This window comes from Crocodylus porosus, unplaced genomic scaffold, assembly GCF_001723895.1.
Source record: "Crocodylus porosus isolate Cpor-Errol unplaced genomic scaffold, CroPor_comp1, whole genome shotgun sequence".
NCBI classification, from domain to species: domain Eukaryota; kingdom Metazoa; phylum Chordata; order Crocodylia; family Crocodylidae; genus Crocodylus; species Crocodylus porosus.
Window position 1 is genome coordinate 63,791,109 of NW_017728943.1, and position 13,096 is coordinate 63,804,204.

The 13,096-nt window shown below is 41.6% G+C and overlaps 1 protein-coding gene across 1 annotated transcript in view; it reads left to right on the forward strand.

The window, feature by feature from the left end:
* The window catches only part of KCNK2 (potassium two pore domain channel subfamily K member 2), a 143,354-nt gene that overhangs the window by 21,522 nt on the left and 108,736 nt on the right, over nucleotides 1–13,096 (forward strand). The window contains exon 3 of the mRNA XM_019549471.1: nucleotides 9,994–10,111. Coding sequence (XP_019405016.1) covers nucleotides 9,994–10,111 — 118 coding nt within the window. The remainder of the gene's footprint in view (nucleotides 1–9,993; nucleotides 10,112–13,096) is intronic.

Genomic DNA, 13,096 nt, shown 5'->3' on the forward strand with positions numbered 1-13,096 from the left:
TTCACCAGAGCACCCCGAGGGATGACGAGGTCAAACGGTTGTAAACTACTGCAAGATCATTTCAGGCTGGACATAAAGAAGAATTTCTTTACTGTCTGAGCCCCCAAGGTCTTGAATAGCTTGCCATTGGAGGAGGTTCAAGCACCTACATTAAACGCCTTCAAGAGAAATTTGGATGCTTATCTTGCTGAGATCCTATGACCCCAGCTGACTTCCTGCCCCTCGGGCCGGGGGCTGGACTCGATGATCTTCTGAGGTCCCTTCCAGTCCTAATGTCTATGAAATCTGTGAAATCTATGAATTGGGTTGCCTCAGGACCCAGATTTTGCCCATGGACTGCCCCTTTCCCCATGATGGATCCAGGCATATGGTGCTCACTCTGACAAATCCAGGACCCAGTGGGAAGAGGCTCGACATTCCTGGGGCTTGGCCACTGCAGGAGCAAGCCACAATGCTGGACTTCTTCCTGTGGTCCTGCTTGGGCTCCATTGCCTCTGTTCTCACCTGGGTATTTGGCAGCCAAGCTAGCAAAAGCCACAGCATTGGAACCCCAGCAGCACCATGGCTTTTTTTTGTGGAGGCAGCCAAGTGCTTTTGCAAGAGCTACAGCTCTGGAGCCCTAGCAACACCACTGGAAGAAGAGCCAGTACTGTTACTTGCTCCCATGGTGGCAGCCAAGTGCCTGTGATATTCGGCTTCTTTCTGCAGTGTTAGAGAATGCCTCCCTGCTCTGCTGGAGCAGACAGTTTGGGTGATGTCTAGCCTGCTCAACATGCGAGGGGAGGGGAGCTGCTGGGGAGGTGCAAAGCATCCTGGGATTTCAGGGGACTATGAGTGCTGGAGGGGATCTTGGACAGAAGTGCAATAAACTGATGTAACCTCAGTGCTGCTGGGGCTCTAGGCACTGCAGCTCTTGCTGACTTGGCTGCCAAGTGTCTGGGTAAGAGCAGCAACATTAGAGCCCCAGCAGCACCATAGTAAGTAGCTGAGCATTGTGGGCAGTTGGCTACTGCCCCAGGAACAAGCCCTGGTGCTGCTGGGGCTCCAGAGCCATGGGTCTTATCAAGGCTGGGGGGCCAGATGATCCAGCTCTGTGGGCCAAATTAGATTCACAGACCATATTGGACACCCCTGGGCTAGACTAACTGTCCTTTGCCTAAGCCATGACTCCCCCCTAGCAGGCCACTCTGGAACAGAAGATCTGCCATTTCAAATGGTCATACTGAGAGGACCAATCAAGTCTTAGATCAATACTTTTGCTGTTACCTTAAGTTTCAACAGGTTAATTGGGTCTCACTCCTAACTCTCACAGAATTCTTATACAACAACTCTGAGCATGCCTCATTTGGGCCAAGCCCTTCCTTTTCAGATTATAGGTTCCATCCCTGGTTGCATTCTGCCTTACCCACAGACTCTGACACCCCCACAGAAACAGAATGGATTTGTACTATTCAGAAAGTCCAGAGGGAATTAAAACAACACCTGGAAAAGGAATGAGAGACCTATAAGAAGCAAGGGCCTGCCTACTCTGTGGGGCAGAAAGTATAGCTGTCGACTGAACATCTTTAGATGGACCAGCCTTCAAAGGAACTGGATCACTGGCTCCTCCACCCCTTCCTGCATAACCTGACAAACCTGGTAGGCTTTGAATTACAACGTTCCTAGACACTGAAGATTCAAGTGGTATTCCATGTGTCTCTAATCAAGCCATCCATAGAGAATTCTTTCCTATACCATACCCACTCATCCCCATCCCTGGTAACCATGCTGGGACAGGAGGCATATATAGTCCAGGAGATCTTAGATTTAAAATGGAGATGGGGGAAATTATACTACATGATAGACTGGGGGGGATATGGGCCTGAAGATTGCATGAAGGAACCAGCAGAAAACATCCATGCCCCGACTGAAAAACATTCCCAAAGAGCACCCTGAAGCAGTGACTTCCAGGAGCCACCCTTAGGTTTGGGAGTGATGTCAGGCCATGGCCTTGAACCTGAGGTTTCAGCATGACCATCATGGTTGCTCATCAGGGCCTGTCACCCAACTTAATCAAGGCTGTCCTGAAGTCTCTAGCAGGGCTTAGCCTTCTGTCCATTCAGTAGCACTGGTGTGACTGGTTGGGGTCAGCTGACCCTCCAATTCCCCCCATATAAACCCATGACCTAGAAGAGGAAGTATCAGGGCAACAGTAATCCTAGACTGCCTCACTTTTCCCTCTGGCTTGTGCTCTGACTCCATTCTCTGTTTGATCTCTGGGCTTCTCAACCTAGTTTGCTCTTTGCCTCCATTCTCTGCCTAATCCCCCAGGTTCCTGACTCGGCTTGCTCCTAGACACTACTTTGTGCTGGACTTCCTGGCTTCTCCACCTGGCTTGCTGTCCACCTGATCCCCTGTCTTCCTGACTCCACGTGTTCCTAGACCTTATTTTTGGATTTACTTCTTGGCTTCCTGACCTGGCTTGTCCCTGGAATCTGCTCATTCCTCTTGACCCCTGTTGGCACTTCAGTCCCAAAATGGCCTCAGACCTAGCTACCCACAAAATAGCATGACAGATTGTTGGCTTCAACCCCAGACCACACTGGAGTCTCAAACAGATCCTAGTGAATTGTCAGCCCTGGGGCTGTCCTTGCCACACATTCAATTTAAGGCAGCATATAAAACAGCCATAAAAATGTTCTCTATTATATATCCTGGCATAAATGTAATGTGTATAAAGGGCCTAAGTAGGGGTACCTAGAGAGCCAAGTCTGCTCATTGTTCATCACCTGCATGATCCGGGGACAACAGGGCAGACTCTACAATGAGAGACTGCGGGACCTGAACCTGTTCAGCCTTCACAAGAGAAGGCTGAGGGGGGACCTGGTGACCATCTATAAACTCACTAGGGGGGACCAGAAGGGCTTGGGAGAGACCTTGTTTCCCCTAGCGCCGCCTGGCATAACAAGGAATAACAGCCACAAGTTGTTTGAGAGTAGGTTTAGATTAGACATCTGTAAGAGCTACTTCACAGTCAGGGCGGCTAGGATCTGGAACCAACTTCCAAGGCAAGTGGTGCTGGCTCCTACCCTGGGGGTCTTTAAAAGGAGACTTGATGCCTACCTACCTGGGATCATTTGAGCCCAGTTTTTTCTCCTGCTCAGGCAGGAGGTCGGACTTGAAGATCTACAAGGTCCCTTCTGACCCTACTTCTATGATTCTATGATTCCTCCTTGTGGGTTGCATGCAGACTAATATTTGGCTCTCTCTGGTAAGCGGCAGAAACTGTTCTTACCATATTTCCTTGCATACAATGCACACTCCAATTTCCAGCAGCTGTTTTTTGGAAAAAAGGTATGTGTTTATATATAAAAGAATATGGTAATAGAGATTCTTCTGCTGCAAAGAACTCAGAAAGACCACTATAGATGCATCCAGACAAGTGCGGACATTTGTTTCCCCAGGAACAAATCGCAGCAGCATACCTTGCGTGCTGCTAGTTGTTCCCAGGGAATGCCCATACCACATGCCCTCTGATGCATGGCAGATTACCCCAGGCAGGGTAGGACAGGCTGGGGCTCAACTGCATTGGCTCCAGTAGCCTTACCTGTGGTCCTGGGGGCCTCCTGAAGCTGCAGCCAGTCAGGAAGCCTGGCCGGCAGCTGGAGTGTGGCTCCAGCTGGCCAGTCTCTGGTTTTGGGTGGGATACACTGTTGCCATGTGTGCCACCATGCTTTTTTTTTGGCATGGCTTTGTTTTTTTTTTAACTCTGGGATCTCCTGGGGTCAAATATCTCCCCACACTGCAAGGCAGTAGGTCTACAGTGGGTCTGCAAGGTAACAGACAGGTCTGTGGCACCACATACTTTACATTCATGCTCATCTGGACATGGCCAACAAGTCAGGATGGTTTTGATACTATAGATTCCTATCTGAAATCTCTGAGTTTATCTTGTGAATCATGTACAGGCTATATGCATAATCTTGGTCATGAATCCTGTTACGAGAACCTAAAACTTGTTTCAGAAGGGCTGGCAGAACACATATGCATCAGCAGCAAGTCAACAGTTTAGGCAGCCACTGGGTGATTCTTAGATCTCCAGAGGGTGAGAAACACTTTCTTCTGACAGTGTACTTTTCATTACAATCAAGCTAAGCATGACTAAGTTTAAAACAGGCTGTCAATTTGTCGGATACACCATGGGGGTTCTAATCTACAGTGAAAGACACAATTATAAAAGATACCTGCAAAGCAAAGCCAAGTCCAAAGATTGCCAGAGACATGTTCCAAAAAAAATAACAGTCACTTTCCTGAGTAAGGTTTGTGGTCCTGATCTCTCTAGGTTGAAAAGTGGTTCCCCTTAGTGCTAAAAGTATATTATGATGTGAACAAATTGCTAGAGAACTTTGTCACTGCACACCAAAGCTGGAATACAAAGACAAGACCCCATGGCCATTGTGATATGAGGCAGATCATTGTAGTTGGAGGTGACCTTTTGGTAGTGAAGTCTGGGTAGAATGGCAGCTTGTGTCAACCAGATGGGGAAGTAGGGAAGAACACTAGTAGGGTGTTAAGTTTACAAAAGAATTTGGAAACACTTTTGGCCTTTATGTTATACCTTGTTTATGTGCTGCCAGGACAAACAAGGTACCTCTTATTTTTGACAAAACAGTGGGAATAAAACATTAAGTTTTCTCTAGTTAATTGGAAATGTATTTTGAAATGAATTTGCTTTTTATCTTTGTCTAGATAGAGTCATTTCAATACTCAGCCGGATTCTAGAACTGGGTTAGATCACAGTTGTATTGTTCACATTTGAAACAGTTGCACCAAATTGTTTCTGATGGACACTCACCAGTGTGTTTTACATTATTTCATAAAAACACAGCAACTAGACCCAATGCCTCAGTGGAAAAAATCACTGCCCAGTGTGTTGGGGTGTGAAGGGAATAGAAAGAATTATTTTGGCTTACACTCAGTACTGCTTACTTCATTTTACCAGTAGCAAAGATAATGGTTGACTGGACATAGGGAAATTGTGTCTATATTTTCAGAGAAGGAACTTGCTGCTTTGAAAGGATGAATGTTTATTTCTAGTCTTAGCAGTTAATTCACATAATACTCTATAAAGGAAACCAGAGACAGCCATAGGTTCCTATGTGACATGAATGAAATTGTTATCTGGAAAGTATTTCTTAAATTTATGAAGGGAATTCAAAGCTGTCTCTGATTTTAAACATAATATTAACTGTCAATGGTGCTTTGTTTTGCCAATATTTTTTCTTCAAGAAGAAAAAGTACAGGTTGAGCTTTAGGGTAAATAGATCAAATGATTAGCACGTGGCAATAACAGGTAGAGAAAGAAATAAGGGTAAAGTAAGCAATGAAATAATCCTAACTAGTTTAGGGAGTTGAAAATGTTAGCAGAACAAGTCCCTGACCATTGCTGAGTATTTTGTGGGCATGGCAGCTGAAGTCAGATTTAAGTCAAAATTTGACTTGTTATGGAATGGAATGTGGAAAAAGTGTCATATTTTACAGTTTTTTTACAGTAATAAAGCCAAGAAACTTAAATTTTTGCAAGCTGTCGCAAAAGGCTGAATGGAAGAAATTTGAATCAGTGATGATGATATTATGAAGATGGTTTGGGAGTCTGATAGTTATAGTCTTTTCTTCAGAATTAAGGAAGGCTATACAGCACCTTTTTGAGATGCACAGAACTTAAAACTCTGCCACACAAGCCAGGCTACACCTATGAATAACAGAGTTGCCAAATTTATGAAAAATTAAATGACTATGTTTTCAGTATTATAACTACAAGGCATCAGTTGGAAACCAAAGCAACTGACAGAAGTAAAATGAGAAACAAACTCAAAATAGATAAGCATTGACAATGAATAACTTGTTATTTATTCCTTAATGATGAAATCCTAGTCTTAATGAAGTCAATGGCAACTGTTTTTTTTTTATCCAGGTTTTTCACTCAGTGTTATACGCTGTTTATATCTAGTGTTCTAAATTGCTATTTCATGTATTTGACAGAGACATTAGAAAGAGAAATGCTGAAGACTAGCAGATGCTTTAAATTACTTTGCTAGGTTTACATTTAATGGAACTATGTGGATTTACTTGAGCTTGGAATTTTATTACTTTTTTTAGTTGTCTGTCTTTGATGCCTTGTTATTCTCATGGGCTAGAATCCAACTGTGTGTTAGTGCTGTGGCAACTCAGGACAAAAATAATGGTCCCTGCCCTTACAATCTGATTAAAAACAGTAGATTGACTTTGGGGACAGATTGATGGAGTTCAAGTTCAAGGAAACAATGAGATAGTATTCAGCATAATAAAAGGAGTCTTTTTGTCAAGTTTCCAGTAGGCATCATATCAAAGACGGATTTGAAAGAGGGTAATGAAATAATTTTGTGGATGATTTTGGGAAGCTCTTCTGAGCCCTCGGGGATTGTCCTGGGGAAAGCCTGGTGGTGCCCAACAGCAAGATGTAATAAGCAGGTAACACAGGCTGGCATCATTTGGCTCTTTGTGACTGGCAGTGTTTTCAAGTTGTACCATTTTCTTCAAGGACTGGATTTTGTAAAGCAGGGATCTGTTATAGTGAACTGTAGTAATGAAAATGGTGCTTTAATGGCTTCTCAAACATTACAGATTAAGATACAAGTATATAAAAGTGAATGACATTATCACCTGAAAAGTTTTTAGCAGGACAGGATTAACTAGCTTTACCATGGCATAAAGCCCCCAGCCTAATGTTCCCCTCCACACCCTGCCCCTCTGCCCAAATACAAATCTGAGTGCCTGCAGCACCAACTGGCTCCTCTTCTTTTTTTTCTGAAGCCAGAGGGGAGTCCTAGAAAAGTAGCTTCTCCCCTCTCTTCACAAAGCAAAATGAGGAAACCGTGCTGCTTTGGGAAATTGCTGATGTTGAGGCTGGGAGGTCAGCAAAAGAGCCTTTCTTCTGGGATCACAAAAGAAGGAATGGAAGCATCTACTGCTGTGGGCATCATGAAAGAGTGAGTTCTGAGGGATGCCTTAGTGTAATGCTCCTGCATCCTTTAGTTTGTCCTTGGTTTTCAATGCCGGTAGAGAGCGCTGAAAACTTTTTGCACCTGTTGCATTTAGAATGGCCAGACTTAATTGCCTGAACATATGCAAATTGCTCTTACAAAATATTAATGCAATACAAACTGTGATATAATAAGCAATGAGTCCCCAAATTGTACTGAACTTGTGCTTGATAAAGTAAAAGACTGGTAGGGAATGTGACCCCTTTTCCAGGTAGGGAATGTGACCCCTTTTCCAAGTACAGGTATTTATGATCAAAACCCTGCCACATACTGTGGCAGAAGGTAGAGTGGCACCTTCTAGAGACTAGTTAGTCCCTAGAGGTGCATACACACATACTAAGTTTCTGACTGTGAAGGTGACTTAACTTTTTTAAAGATGACTTAACTGTCAGAGTGTACACACGTATGTGGAGCAGTTGGCTTAAAAGCAGCACAAGATAATACACCTTCAAGGTGCAGCTTGTGAACACTGTAATGCTGAGGCCAATTAAGCATCCCACAGGACCATGCTCGGTGCTACTTCTGGTCCACTTTTGGGTCCACTGGGGAGCACGCAGGGGGCCCTACTGCATAGTTACACTGGGGGGTTCCTGCTTAATTTTTTGTTCTGGCCACTATGGAAATAAAACTCCAACATTAGAGGAATACACAGGAATTGCACAAGGTTGAAGTTATTACATCTTTATAATGGAATTAATATAAAATAAGCTTATAAATTATTGTCTCAACTATCAGTATAATGAAGACATATATGAACATACACTTATTATTCAAAGATTCTGGGTAGAGGCTCTGGCTTGCTAGCCACTGAATTTTTATCTTCTATGTAGGTCAGGAATGGAATGCATATTTCTAAATATTTATACCTCCCTTGTATCTTTTTCTAATACTCTAACCTGCTGAGATAATTCCTCCATTACCAGGATGTCCCATATTTTAGTGTAGAACCTGCTGAGGGGTTCCTGATGGCTCATCTGTATTCCTGATCTTTGGAAGCAGAAAATTGAAAATGCTGGCTGTAAGATCTTGTTTATGTGGGCAAAAATAGATGACACTTATTTGTTCTGGAATAGCTATTTTGGTATAATGAACTATTGCCCTTTGTGTAGAGAGTCTTTACATGTCTATACGGTGCAAGATTGTGCTGAGAGATGCTTGTTCTGAGAGGACAGAAATAGTGTAGTTGTGGTGTTGCACATGTACCAGTAAGCTGAGCAGGGCAGGAGAGCCTATTGATTCCAAAATAATAGTAATTTTATTCTGGAATAGTTGCTTTCCCTTGGGAATGGTGTAGTTATTCCAAAACAAAGTCACTGTTATTATGGAGTAGAATGTCCATGGTGGGAACTTGTCTGGCATAGCTGTTGCTGAATACCTTATTGCTGTCAATTTTTCTCATCAAGACAAACCCTTTACTAGTTACACATTCATTTTCATATTACCCTTCATTTTCTCTGTTTTTAAAAACAACCATTATAATGATCATGGTTATAAAATGAGTTTTGCTTTAATGTTTCAAAACACCCTTAATTTATATTTCCTAAAAGAGTTATTGTCAGTTTAAAATAGCACTCTCCTGAATGTTTAACAGTGAAAGAAATACTCATGTGTGTCTGCACAACAGGCAGCTACCCAGAAATGTTATCTTTCCCCCCTTTTTTATGATAAGAAATCTCAGTTAGATGGCACTGCAGGAACTGAGGAATATTTTGATGTCTCAGGAGAATACAGATTTCACAAAACTCATGTTCATTCATTGCAGTTGGCACTGCTAAAATATTTAAACAAGATATTTTAAATTATTACATTTGGTCAATAATTTATTATAAACCAATAGTCAGGCTTACATCCATAATTATAGATAGTTACATTATAGTATTCAATTCCAAATTTTCATTAAAATAGTGAAAACATAATAATATAACACTAATAATGATATACAAGTATTGCACTGTCTGTCCTTTTTATGAGTTCTTAATTAATTGATAAGATAATATGACTTTATTCTTTTTACAAATTATAAACTGAATCTTGGTTGTCTTGCACACAATGTTATGGAGACACTGTGAACATTATTTAGGAAACTAAATGTAAAATGTTTATCTAATACATATATTTTTGCATGTAAAAATAGTTACATCTTAAATCTTATTATTTTATCTTATCTTGTTGGGGTATGATCCAAAGTGTGCAGTTAATCCAAAGTAATAAACTCTGGAGCAGTTTGAGCTGGAGTAAACTACTCTTGGCTGCAGCAGCTACACACGTGCCTGGGACAGCAGCAGTTTGACGAGGGGTGGAGCAGTTTATGCCATGGCCGCTCCTGCCCTGCTGTCAGAGGGCATGGGGGGTTAGTCCCAGGCTCTGTGTGGTGGCGTCAGGCAGCGCAGGAGCTGGCTGGAGCATAAGGGTGCTGAAAATGCAGAGCTGTGTGACTAGGCTACAGGCAGGAGTCTGGCCCCCTGACTGGATAGAATTTATGCCCCAACTGTACTCTGCCATAATTTCATAGTTTCATAGTTTCTAGGGTCGGAAGGGACCTGAGTAGATCATCTAGTCCAACCCCCTGCCATGGCAGGAAAGAGTACTGGGGTCAAATTACCCCAGCAAGGTGTTCATCTAACCTCCTCTTAAAAACCCCCAGGGTAGGAGCCTGCACCACTTCTCTTAGAAGTACTGTCCCTGATAGTACTATCTTATGACTGCGTGAATTGGTTTACTGCTGCCTAATAGCATTGCATTTTTAGATGGTGATGCTTTACTCTGCAGCGAATTAGTCTACTCTGCAGTTAAGAGCACTTTGTAGATGTGGTCAGTGGGTGGTAAAAATATACATCTAATAAGTGACTTTCTGTATATTGATTTATTGCATAATGTATGATAACACTATTGTTTCTTTCATGAATATTGACAATTTTTTTTTAATTTGCAGCAAGTAGTGGCAGCAATAAATGCAGGAATCATACCTGTAGGAAACACATCTAATCAAACAAGTCACTGGGACTTGGGAAGTTCCTTCTTCTTTGCTGGCACTGTTATTACCACCATAGGTAGGAAACTCCTTATTACTTATTTTTGCAGCACTTGAACTACAACTTATTACATTCTGAATACATGTTTCATTAATGATACTTTTACCAACTCATTTATTTCACATGAATGAGTTACTGTCTTACCTTAGGGATTGAAATACTAAAATTCAGGCATGTTGGCTAAGTAGAAATGATTCAACAATGTTGGAAGAATATCTGATAGTAAATTTCCCTGATAAGAATGTACAAGAGTTTTGTGAAGAGATAAGTAATTGCATTTAGCTAGCTGTGTTCTCAAAAGACAGCAACATTTTGCGTGTTACAATATATGTGTTCATCTGTTGAGAATATATTCCAATTCACTGGGTTTCCTTTTCTAAATTCCTTATTTCTTCCTTTTTCTCTTTAATATTTTAAATGATAGGAAGAAATAAGGTATATAATTCCAAATAGACAAGTGTACGTAGTAGGGCCGAATAAAAAATAAGAAACTCCTGCAGGACAGAATTCTGATATTCCAGTCTTTGTTTGAGTCTCAATTCTAGGCTAAAAGTTGAAAACGTGATAGTTTTCATGGAACAAAACATGAACAAAATACACTTTAGAAATGGCTAAACATTTTTTTACCATTTTCTATAAAATATTCCTAAATCTAACTATTACTGTACTTCTTGTGGACCGTTGAACTGATCCCCAGGAACATGTTTATAGGATATCTAAAAGGGTCATGGAACCAAGAACAACATGAGCTCTCAGAACTACAGCTCCCAACATGTTTCAATATGGAAATACAGTTTAATAATGAAATTAATTGAAATGCACTGTTCCAGTTCTACTAATGGAAATATTCAGATTCAAGTTGATATAAAAAAACCTAATTAGTTCATTTCAATTATCATTTTTGTGGCAGAAAGCAAATATACTTGACTAAAATTAAAAAATGGATTTTTTTTGATTTAGCAGAAACCACACTTTCCATTTTAAAATCATTCCAGTGGAAAATTCTTAGCTGGTTGTAATCCTGAATACATCCTTTCTTTTGTTGACTTGTACTATAGGATATACATTAAGAACTTTGCTTCTGTTGGCTTTGAATCCATTTTAGATTTATTAATTATACATGTTACAAAATTAAAGTACAAAATAGAAATTATTTAAGACACATTACTGCTTGTGGCTAGAGACATACAAGAGTATGTATTTTACCTTACTTCATCCTATCTGTAATGATGCAGAGTGTGTGTGATAAGTTGACTGCCAAGCATGCTAAAAGTACCATGCTAAAAGTACAATTGCCAGAAGAAAAATCAGGACTAGTGTCATGTTTTGTTATGTTTTTGTGTTGGTCCTGGGAGAAGTATTGTCAGAGTTTGATTTGACTCTATACATCATAAGGTAGTATCCAGTGGTACTGTATTGTGGTATATTCTGTAGGAGCCAACCACATGAAAATCGTGAAATTGTAAAAGCAGATTATGGACCCCTCCAAGTTGTTTTCGTGAGATACACTAAAGATATTCCACATAAAATTTCAGAAATGAGTTTTGAAATATTGTGTCTTATATTTGTTCATTAACTGAGAGCAAAATAACTCAAATGAACTTGAATATATGAAAAAGGGATCACTGCCATTTACAGAAGATTATAGCTCTTAAGTGTAGGAGTTGACAGCACATTCCTGGATGCTCCTTATTACTTGTCTCTATATATTTATCTAATCATTTATACACGTCATAGCAGTATGCAGACATCCAAGAATTGTTACAGAAACCAAAAGATTTGTCTCTAGAGCTTGCAGTTAAACATTGTATTTACCCAAATCTGAGGTGACTTTGAATTTAAGAATAAATCTCCATTGCCCCAATAATTAGATTCTATACATGGAAAATTATAACAAATTAATAATTTTCAGTTTGTAGAATCAAATTCTTGCAGGGTCATTTTAAATTTGTCCCCAGTTGGGGGGGAGAGGGGCAGCCACCTTATTCCCTTCACTGTGTTCCCTACCACTTGGCACTCCGCAACCTGTCAGTTACCCCACCTTGCCTGCCCCTCAGCCAGATCAGAAGTGTAGGGCAAGGGATTGAGGAGCAGCATATCAGGGGGTGGGACAGTAGCGCATGCTGCTGATAGAGTAGGGGATCAGAAAGCAGCTTGGATCAGGTGATGGGACAGCAGTGTGTGGTGCTGTCCCATCCCTCAGTGCATTGCTTCTCCATCCCCTGATTCATGCTACTGCTGAATCAGACGCACAGGTCAGGGGATAGGGCAGCAGCACATTGGGGGATGGGGCAGCAGTGTGCATGAGAGGATTGGGAAGTAGCATAGATCAGGGCACAGTATGTGCTGCTGCCCCATCCCCTGATCTGTGCTGCTGCCCCACCCCCCACCCACTCCCTGTCCCTGGATGTCCACTGACATCTGATCCCAGGCCACAGCCCTGACCCCTGACTGGTATGCACGGTCCTGCTGATGCTGATTCCAAGCAGCAGTAGCAGCTTGGGGAGCTCTGGCTCTGGCCCTGGGCCCAGGTTGGGGCTGTGGCAGATCTGGAGGGCTGGTACTCAAATCTGAGATGCAACTTGTTTTTCCCCATGGTATGAATGCACAATAGAGCAAGGGAGCCTCCTTTTTCATGATTAGAACTATGGTATTCAGGCATTCTTCATCCAGAACCTTTGGACCAAAACCAATTCCAGAGCTGGAAAAATCCTTTTCATCAACCTTTTTCTGTTTGGATGATCTATTTTTTTCCCTTATATTAGTGTGTCCTCACAGCCACTCAGAGGGAAGGTAGAAGAAGAAATGGGATCATCACCACAGGAACTTGTGCATGGAAAACTTGTCCTTGGAAAATTCACTCCTGGATAGGAGATGAGAACAGGGATCTCTTCCCAGAAGTCCAGATCTGTAACTCCATATTAGAAACACAGAAAGTCAGAAAGCAGTGGAATTGTCAAGACTCTCTTTTTTAGTTGTCTTTTTCCATATGACAGCTGTCTC